Source organism: Salvelinus fontinalis, chromosome 25 (assembly GCF_029448725.1).
Source record: "Salvelinus fontinalis isolate EN_2023a chromosome 25, ASM2944872v1, whole genome shotgun sequence".
Lineage (NCBI taxonomy): Eukaryota > Metazoa > Chordata > Actinopteri > Salmoniformes > Salmonidae > Salvelinus > Salvelinus fontinalis.
Window position 1 is genome coordinate 18,723,779 of NC_074689.1, and position 10,739 is coordinate 18,734,517.

Here is a 10,739-nt window from a genome sequence, read left to right on the forward strand (position 1 = left end):
TTACTCATTTTATGACAATTCAAAACAACCCATGACTTGTTTAATACCTTGTAGCAACAGTCAAATAAGTGGGTTTGGTCTCTTAATCAGACAGAGAGCTAGGCTCCAATGCAAAGATCAATCTTAAGTATTCCATTGATCCACATCCTAGCCTTGCTGAAAACTACACTGCACCTGGCCATGCAGCCCAGAGGAAACCAAAATTGACAGGTGTAGGTGTACTTACCATCTCCCTTATTTTCTTATTAGGCTACACTTTATCTACACCACACCAATTCCCTTTGTTCTACTATCTGTTTCATTCATGGCCAATATCTTCAATCTATATCAACGTTTTTTATTTATTTTGTTCCCCTTTAACCTAGATCAAAGAACGAATGCCAATCAGACCTGCATGGTATAGGCCTATATACAGCATCTAGGCACCATTAGTTATAGTATCTATTAATATACTTGCTATCACACACACACACACACACACACACACACACACACACACACACACACACACACACACACACACACACACACACACACACACACACACACACACACACACACACACACACACACACACACACACACACACACACACACACACACACACACACACACACACACACACACACACACATAGCCTTCAGTTCTACATGATAAGATAGTGGTGACTTGCTCAGTCCTGTTGCCTTGGTTTCTATGTACCACAATGCATGTTTAATTATGTGGACTTGTTTGGGGTACATCTTTGATAGCATCGTTTAGCACATGACATATCTGAACATTTGTGATGCTCCCATATCCATGCAGTATCTTGATTAAACCAAAGCTCTAGAAATAGAGTAGGCTTCATTGATGTACTATTGATTGTTCAGCTGTGAAGACGTATTAGGAATGTATTCCTGTACATCGTGGCTGAAAAACAACCTTGATCTCTCTGTGTGTGTGTGTGTGTGTGTGTGTGTGTGTGTGTGTGTGTGTGTGTGTGTGTGTGTGTGTGTGTGTGTGTGTGTGTGTGTGTGTGTGTGTGTGTGTGTGTGTGTGTGTGTGTGTGTGTGTGTGTGTGTGTGTGTGTGTGTGTGTGTGTGTGTTTGTTCGTGTGTGTGTTTGTTCGTGTGTGTGTTTGTTCGTGTGTGTGTCCGTGGGTGTGTTTGTGTGTGTTTGTTCATGTGTGTGTGTTCGTGTGTGTGTTCGTGTGTGTGTTCGTGTGTGTGTTCGTGTGTGTTCATGTGTGTGTTTGTTTGTGTGTGTGTTTGTGTGTGTGTGTTCGTGTGTGTGTGTTCGTGTGTGTGTGTTCGTGTTCATGTGTGTGTTCGTGTTCATGTGTGTGTTCGTGTTCATGTGTGTGTTCGTGTTCATGTGTGTGTTCGTGTTCATGTGTGTGTTCGTGTTCATGTGTGTGTTCGTGTTCATGTGTGTGTTCGTGTTCATGTGTGTGTTCGTGTTCGTGTGTGTGTTCGTGTTCATGTGTGTGTTCGTGTTCGTGTGTGTGTTCGTGTTCGTGTGTGTGTTCGTGTTCGTGTGTGTGTTCGTGTTCATGTGTGTGTTCGTGTTCGTGTGTGTGTTCGTGTTCATGTGTGTGTTCGTGTTCATGTGTGTGTTCGTGTGTGTTCGTGTGTGTGCGTGCTGGAGGGTTGTTTTTGTACAGCAGGCCCAAAACAATATCTCATTGTCTCTGCGTTGCATAATTATTTGGCTAAGATAATTACAGTGTGTGAATAACTATCACTACTCACATCAAAATAGAGCGGTTTTGACAATGTCAATATGCTATTGTATGGCCATGTTATTTCTCTGCTTTGATCTTAGAATAAAGAAACATGAAAAGTTGATAGCGATCTGTTTACTATTTTCAACAACGAGAGTTGAATGGGGTTTGGTGTGGGCTTGTGTCGTGACGAGCATAGCATTGCATTCAGTTCAAGCGGCTGCTAGATGAGAACCATGGACAGCGCCAATCTATAGTGAGCTACAGGTCTGAGAAGGAAGTTCGCTGTACAGTACTTTATTAGTGGCCTATTCTGTCACGATTACTTCGTTTTGAACGTCAATTTCTTAACTTACTTCAGACCTGATGTCTTTTCGAACTTGTTTTATTTGCAAGCTCAAAATGGTATAGAATAAAAGTGAATAGATACGCGTATACAATACAATATTTTTTATTAGGCGGGACATCATATATAGGGATTTTTTTCTGTTGTTATTTTCACAATGTACATTTGTGAGCAACGTCACTGGACACTAAATCAGTCAAAGCTACGCAGATTCGAAATGTAGAGTAGAACACACCATAATGTGAATATGTACTTTATAAATTCGATAAATGTTTTTTGTAAAAGAGTTTCTATAGATGTCTCCATTGGCTGAAATATGTTGCCTTTTTTCTCTTTTTATGTCATCTCTGGATAGTTAGGCAGCCTACAGTTGGCTTGTTTTCAATATGTTCAGCATCCAAAATGGAACACCATAGACAGCACAAAACAAAAACATTCTTCCGTTCGTGCAAAAAATGCTTTGGGTGTGAAAGCACTCTTCTTCTCTTGGACGTCCGTTATAATTCCACACACCTCACTTGACGGAAACCCTAGTTCTATGCCAAAGGCTATACAAACACAAAATAGAGCATTGGAAAATACATGTAGACTAGCTCGGGACTTTAAGTTCTTCGATTCATATAACCTTCTTCTCATCTGTTCAGTAGTCCGGGTACACAGAGGTACACTGACTCGTCTGTCTGTTGACAAAAGTTCATTGATTCCCAAGTGATAAAATCCAAATAATCGACAAGTGGTTGCCTATACATCACGGAGCGATCGATTCGGTTATCCTTCCAGATTGGGTTTGGTCGATGGATTTGGATGTATGAACTCCAAGGAAACGTTCATGTTTGAATTAAATAGATACTGTATAGTGTGTGTATGTACACATATGCGTCTGTCTTCATCCTCCTCTGACAGTTTAGTTCAAATAAAATACCACATTTTTGTCTTTATCGTTCCTCAACCGTGGAGGAGTCACGTTTGCGATTTCCGTGATCGCATATTAAATTATAGTGGAAAGACTAGGAAGCCTGAGAAAGTGGAATATTTCCAGCCGCCCATGAGTGTGCCCCGTTCCAGCTTCAGATACACCCGGTCCTCCCGCTCCAGTTGCAGAAGAACGCCGTTGCTCGCGGCCTCCCGCGTAACGTCCTGGTCACCGGCGAAAGCTGATATGACCGGGTAGTCGTTCTGCATCAGGTTGACCTGGGGTAACGGAAACAGCACGCGCAGAATTCAGACGTGTTACATCGTACGGTTGGCCTACTCTAATTACGAACCAATAATGTACTCATTTTGGGATGGTTGCTCCGTGGCATAGCCTACAACAATACACTATAGCCCAACTACGCCAACCATCAGAAAACCTTGAATAGCGATCATAGTAAAGCAAATGTTGACTATTGGTCTTACCTGTATGGTTTGTCTGTTGTAAACCTTGACCACATGAAAGCCGAAGCTGTATATTCCCCTCCTTGGCGCCTGGAAGACACTCGCTTTGAGATCGAAATGGTTGCCGATGTTCACTAAAGCCTGCAACACAAAGCGACAAGATAACGCGTAAGCAGAACCCAGAGTCGCCATATAACAGACTGAGACACCGCGAGGGTTAAACTAGCCAAATTACCAAGCACTTTCACACTGCGTAATAGAGTGGTCCTGTAAACGCGCGACCCACATTATCCAATGTTGCTCGCCTGTCACTTTCAGTTTTCCAATTGGACAATACATTTTTATTGTTGAAGTCGAGAAACGTAGTGGTCGAATCATTGATTTCAATCTATACACGTTAGTTTGTCGGAGAGGGGGGTGGGGCCATCAATTAACATAAAACTGTCCATAATGCTCCAGCGCATCAGCTGGGCGTAAAAATACTCCACTTGATGGTTGGAGCATTTACAGCAGCAGTCACATCTATTGTTGCGCCGCAGTGCTTGCGCGTCCCTTAAACCTACAAGACAGACTATATGTACAATAGCCTACGTATTTTCAAATCACAACATATGCATCAAGCTGCAGCTTTTATGCATATTTGGGGTAATTACGCACAACGATCACAATGTCCCCGTTATCATACTGCAACATTTTCTTGCAGAGGCTCCCCAAAACTGCTCTCAAGTTTTTGAGAGAAAGAAATCTCCCAACGCATAAACTCAACCCAGGTTATCATAACCCATTTGCATTAAAACATTATTCTGTATGCCCCAAAAAATTATATCAAACATATTATCAATCTCCAAAATAAGTATCTGTCCAGATAGGGACAATATTTGCATAAGCAAATTCCCGGGACGGCTGACCTGGTCAAAGTAGATGGTCATAGACGTGTTGCTCATGTCGGAGGGCTCGTGATTCGTTCCGCGCACAGCAGAGAAAGCCACCTTGGCGCCCGCGGACCGAACGGATATCCCGAGCGAAGAGGTCACCCCGCCGTCCGAGGAAGGGTTGGAGTCGCAGACCACTAGGCATTTCCCCTCCAGTACGATGGGTTCCGTGTCATTCTGGCCGGCGACGCAGTACACCACGCCGTATCCCATTAGGAGGCTGAGCGCCAGCATGGCACAGGGGCCCGGGCAGCGGGCTGGCACCACCATGGTCTGGTCGGAACTCTGATCCTTCCTGTGCACACTGATCCTACACGGCAGCTCCTTGGAGGTTTGATAGGACGCGATCACCTGGACCAACCTTACTCCTTTCCTCTCTCTCTTTCCCCTTCTCTCTCTCTCGCTCTCTCTCTAACACACACACTTTGACACACGCACACACTTTTAGTACACGCACAGACACGCTCTCTCTTTCTCACACCCCCTTCCTCCTGTGCGTCTCAGTTGATATTAGGATGGTCTTCAAACATACAGTTTGGTGGTGTTTCCTGGTGATTTAAGAAACAAATAACAACTGATTCATGACAAACTATTAGGTGTTTAAGATATACTAAATTGAGTGCTAAAAATAATTAATTGGGATCCATAGACCTATACAAAAACTCGTGCGTAATACGGAATTCTAAGATTGCCTATCTAGTAAGTGCGTCAAATAAATGCTATTTAATTTAGGCTATAGTTTTCAAATTAGTAAATATTAGTCAGATGTATCACCTCCCATTATTAAATGAACGTTATTAAATACTCATGCAATTTGGAAATCCTAAAAACAATCATTGTGATCAATTATTTATTACATTTTTCTTCCTCTCAAGTTTAATTTGGCCACTCTTATACTAGCCTACTCCTTTGCTCTATCAAAAACCCAAATATATGTTTTCCCGAAAAGACGTCTGGACGTTACCTGTAATAGGCCTATCCATAGCGTGGAGTCAGTCTCTCATTCCGCATAGGAAGCAGCGCGCAGAGTGAACTGAGCGGTGGGCTCGCATCCTGTGCTGAAAAGGGATCGCCCCTCGCTTCCCTTTCAAAGGCGACTCACGCCCATCCTTTTTTATTCAAGTACAAGTCCAGTAGTAATGTCGTAGGCACTGCGTATAAGGGCACCTCACTCACTAGTAAACTAGAACAGTAGAATAAGCACACGTATGGATTAATTCGCTTGTTTACATAACCAGTTGAATGTTGTGAGACTATACATCAGTGGCCCTCGCGGGACAGCGGAGTTCATGGCTGCCTCCCAATCTGCACCCGCAATTTATACCCCACCATCCCCCCTTCTCTTGTCGCGCGCTTAATCAGAGATGAAAGTGGCAGAACAGCGGATATCATTGCTTTTTGCGCTGTTCCTATAATTGGATATGTATGTCACTAATTTGAGCTCAAAATTGGCAGTTTTACAGGAGCCACAAAGATACTTGTGCGACACCCAGCGGTATGAAGGCAGTACTGTCAGCTCTTTTTTTTCTCACCACAGGTGCATGGTGAATTTGTGTTCGACTAATGAGGACAATTTTCAAGCTACCATAATATCCTGTTGTTTTTATTAACAATGCTTGTGTTTCTAAGGCAAAATCCTTAGGTGGAAGTGAGCAGCACCTTGCAGTCTTTCATTGTCACTAGGTTGTGTCATTTTATTTAGTTTAGTTTAGTTTATTAATTCGACCATTTAAAAAAACAAGCACACATTAAACTTAAAAGCCATACATGCACATTAATAAAATCATCGAGGATAACACACAATAAAGTCTGGGACTCATTTCCATTGTGGTCCTCTTGAGACAAGATGGCTATACAAGATCGAACACAGTATGGCAGTGAAATAATAAAACAAAAACATAAAAGAAGAACATCTATCTCATCATTTCAGTTACATCATAGGGGTTATTCATATGGGCACAGAGGACATCAAACATATTTTTACTTTATTTTTAAAGCTGTCCAGAGAGGACATTGTTTTATAGGCAGAGGCAACTCATTCCATTCTGAGGCTCCAGTATACAAGAAAGTACCTTTCCCAGCATTACTCCTGAACCTGAATAAGCACACATCAGCAACACCTGATCTGGTGCTGTGATTGTGTGCATCCCTAACATGAGGAAAGTAAACTCACTTAAATATCTCGGCGCAGGACCATAAATACTCCTGTAAACCAAACCTAGTCTTATCTGGGACACCCTAGCCTCAACAGGCAGCCAGTTTAGTTCCTGAAAGCAGCTCCTGCCTATGTGAGTACGTGGACTCACCTTCAAAACTACCCTGATCAACTTATTCTGGGCTATCTGGAGCTTCCCCTTCATAAGTTTAGATAAGCCCCCAAACCAGGAAGTACTAGCATAGTCAAAGTTAAAGCAGTGGGAGTACAGCAGTGGTGGAATTTCAATAAGTTTTTCCTTTGCAACCTTACATTTAATTAATAGTTACGCTATCTATTAATATTGACATTGTGCATATCTGATACTATTGATGATATTAGCTGGAGGGCTGAGAGGTCGGGATTCAGTTCAATTTATTCGTCTCCCACATGTGGAGTACAGCAACATGTGTGATTTCAGTTTATTAATTTGGCTTAAAACAGTTAATACATGGAATCCCCCACTCCAAGGGCCAAGGGTTTTTCCACCCCGGACCAGGAAAACTCTGGACCCTATATACAATGTATTAGTATACATCCTGTACACCTCACCTTAGCAAACTCCTACCCTCTCTGTCCAGCCCTGCCCAAACATGTCATAATACCCCTGAAGAACTCTGTGGAAGGGTCCCTATCATGGTTCCTTGTCTCTGATGGATCTGAGAGTTCTTCCTCAGAACTGCTGAACTTTCACTTAAACTTCGTAATGAGCTGTCACTCCACTCGCTCTAAGCTTTGCTAATTGGCCAGATTATGCAAGGAGTTCAGATTCATATACCATGATATGTTTGACTCCACTGATTATCCCAGGGGAGCGAGAGGGGGTGGGGGGGAGGGGGTTGTGGGGGGTAGGTGTATCATTAAGGGTCTGTTAGGTATGTCATCCATATTTTAAATGCAATTAAAACTGGATTTTCTGACCGGAGGTTGTGTTGGAATTTCGTCTATCTATCCATTCGGCATTGGCATCTGTTCATCTATTAATCTGTTCATCCATTTATTTATTCATTCATTTAAATTAATCCGTGCATCAATCCACCCTGATCCACCCATCCGTAATGAAATCATAGAACATTTTGAAACGCTAGACGAAATCTGATCTCTTGACATCATAACCATCAACACATTGGACGCCTTATTTTATATTCCACATGCATGTTCCTTTACATTGAAACATCTGTGCTTTTACAACCACTCATCCAACTACTATCCAAACTGTCATGAAGGGAATAAACATGTTCAACAGTGTAGCCTGGGTGTAGTAGAGACAGCAGGAGCTGTAGAGATACTCTCAATGATTGGCTATGAAAAGCCAACTGACATTTACTCCTGAGGTCCTGACTTGTTGCACCCTCGACAACTACTGTGATTATTATTATTTGACCATGCTGGTCATTTATGAACATTTGAACATCTTGGCCATGTTCTGTTATAATCTCCACCCGGCACAGCCAGAAGAGGACTGGCCACCCCTCATAGCCTGGTTCCTCTCTAGGTTTCTTCCTAGTTTTTGGCCTTTCTAGGGAGTTTTTCCTAGAAAAACCTCTACACCTGCATTGCTTGCTGTTTGGGGGTTTAGGCTGGGTTTCTGTACAGCACTTTGATATATCAGCTGATGTAAGAAGGGCTATATAAATATGATTTGATTTGATTAGATTAGTACAAATCTCCTGACTGATAATATGTGTGGAAACAATTGTCTACATACAGTACACAGTATACATAGCAGTGATAGGCCAAACATCCACGGTATACAATTCAACAAATAGCATATCACACTGTATTTTGTTAATCTATGTAGGAATGAAACCATATATCCTTAGATAACACAGAATGACATTAAACAATTAACATCCACCAGTTATCCATGTCACATCATCTAGTGACCCACTTGCCTTGCAGTAGTAAAACACCAGACATTATTATGCACTTGTAGCTATATAGACATCTTCATTACAGCTACCCAACATGCACGCTCCATACTTCCCTTTCTTATTCCCCTCTTCCCTCCTTCCCACTTCATTTGACAAACATCACAGTGTCAGTGTTGAGTGATAACCCATGCAGGAGCAAGCCATCAGACACCCCAGAGCTAAGACCGACCCGCAGGCCTGCAGAAGGACACCAAGCTAGAGCAACAAACATCAAATGTCAAGCAGAGGCATGGGGGAATGGGGGGGGGGGGGGGGGGGGGGTGGTACTCCCATTACCAGAGGCTGCCTCTGCCCTGAGAGGGGCCTGCCATGGTCCAAGGCTCTGTAATGAGGCGAAGGGACTGGCAGTAGGGAGGACGTTACAGCTATCTGCAGTGACAGCTAGCAGAGCAGACCAGCTCCCAGGACTAGGGGGATCCCGACCCTTCGCCGTGTGCTGGCATGTCTGTCTAAGAGCACAGACATCTGCTCTAATGAAAAGAGACTTAGCATCAGTCAGTCAGTTCTGCTGCTGGCGGCTGGCTGCCATTGTTTATCTATAGGCGTAATTTAGAACGCAGTCGGCTTAGTAAATCCAGATAGATTAGAAACCATGGTGGTGGTGGGATTTCCCCTGGTGGAGTGATTTGATGAGATAGGCGTTGATTAAGCGATCAGGATTGTGATAGTTATGAGTGCTGCTGTGGAAAAGATGAATGGATGTTCATTTGTTCATTCCTCTAGTTACCTTGGCTCTATTTGGATATATATTTGTCTGTAGATCAGAGAATATAAGGAAATATACCTACCACACTACAAAGTAACTCACTACTATATCCTCCAGAGACGCCAAATACCATGTGCAGTGCAATAGAGAGAACAAGGCGTATGTGTGTGTGTGCGCCTTTCCAATGAGGCCAAAGAGGTTCCATTTAAACCTGTGATTCCAAAAGCATCTTCAAAGGAAAAACAGAAGAAAAAGAGATAACGTTTTCATTGTGTTGCGTCGCCCTTCTGAACCCCACATCAATGAGACCCCGTAGCAAAATAAGATTCATTTCCCAGGTTCCTCTGCAGTAGTTTGACCTTCGACACCTAGCTTACCTGCTGAGTGCTATATTGTTAGGCTTGAGAGATACACATCCCTGTCCTGCACTGGAGGTTGCTTGCTTTGCTTTCATTTAAAAAGTGAACTGTTTCCAATAGGGCTTAGCCATAACCCCCTCCCCTCTCTCTTTCACACTCTCTATTGTTATCTATCTCTCCCTAATATCTGTAGGAATCCCTCATCAAAACTAAACTATAAGGCATGGGGTATGGATGGATATGAACCTCGGCACTTGCACACATTTGTTCACCAGCTGTTTTATCTCCCTCTCCGTCTCTCTCCCCCACTCCCTTCTCCCTGACCACTCTTTCAGATCTTTCCTTTGTGTGTGTACTCTCACAGTGAATTGGCTGAGTTGGAGACAGCTGCAGGTTGTTTAAAACACACAAACTCTCAATCTCATGTTAACCCAGAAGTGTGTGTGCATGTGTGTGTGCGTGAGTGTGCGTGCGCCTCCCACTTTATCACTTGAGAGTCTGCAACCAAGTAGCTATTCTCTGTAATTGTTTCAATATTATACAGTTGATGTCGGAAGTTTACATACGCCTTAGCCAAATACATTTAAACTCAGTTTTTCACAATTCCTGACATTTAATCCGAGTAAAAATGACCTGTTTTAGGTCATTTAAGATCACCACTTTATTTTAAGAATGTGAAATGTCAGAATAATAGTAGAGAGAATGATTTATTTCAGCTTTGATTTCTTTCATTACATTCCCAGTGTGTCAGAAGTTTATATACACTCAATTAGTATTTGGTGGCATTGCCTTTAAATTGTTTAACTTGGGTCAAACGTTTTGGGTAGCCTTCCACAAGCTTCCCACAATAAGTTGGGTGAATTTTGGCCCATTTCTCCTGACAGAGCTGGTGTAACTGAGTCAGGTTTGTAGGCCTTCTTGCTCGCACATGCTTTTTCAGTTCTGCCAAAAAATGTTCTATAGGATTGAGGTCAGGGCTTTGTGACGGCCACTCCAATACCTTGACTTTGTTGTCCTCAAGACATTTTGCCACAACTTTGTGTCACAATGGCGTGTATAAGTGGCAGAGGAAGTCAGGCGCAGGAGAGTCAAATAGAGTGTAGAATGGAGTACTTTAATTAAAGTCCTAGTAATCTGCTCCATAACACTCACGGAAAAAATATAAAACAAATCTGGGTCCGAAGAC

At 42.8% G+C, this 10,739-nt stretch overlaps 1 protein-coding gene across 1 annotated transcript; it reads right to left on the bottom strand.

Annotated features, from left to right (window-relative positions):
• Positions 1-2,140: 2,140 nt before the first annotated feature.
• Positions 2,141-5,660, bottom strand: cbln2b (cerebellin 2b precursor). Its single transcript, XM_055881505.1, has 4 exons — positions 5,325-5,660; positions 4,337-4,908; positions 3,450-3,569; positions 2,141-3,242 (listed from the first exon to the last, which is right to left on the bottom strand). The coding sequence occupies exons 2-4, from the start codon at positions 4,628-4,630 to the stop codon at positions 3,045-3,047; spliced, it is 612 nt and encodes a 203-aa protein (XP_055737480.1). The 5' UTR covers positions 4,631-4,908; positions 5,325-5,660; the 3' UTR covers positions 2,141-3,044.
• Positions 5,661-10,739: the final 5,079 nt, after the last annotated feature.

Bases quoted from the DNA above. Each gene is read 5' to 3' on its own strand.
- cbln2b (XM_055881505.1), bottom strand. From the start codon at position 4,630: ATGGTGGTGCCAGCCCGCTGCCCGGGCCCCTGTGCCATGCTGGCGCTC. The intron at 3,570-4,336 runs GTCAGCCGTCCC...TTTGTGTTGCAG, and splicing joins TGACCATCTACTTTGACCAG to GCTTTAGTGAACATCGGCAA. The intron at 3,243-3,449 runs GTAAGACCAATA...CCGTTACCCCAG, and splicing joins ACAACAGACAAACCATACAG to GTCAACCTGATGCAGAACGA.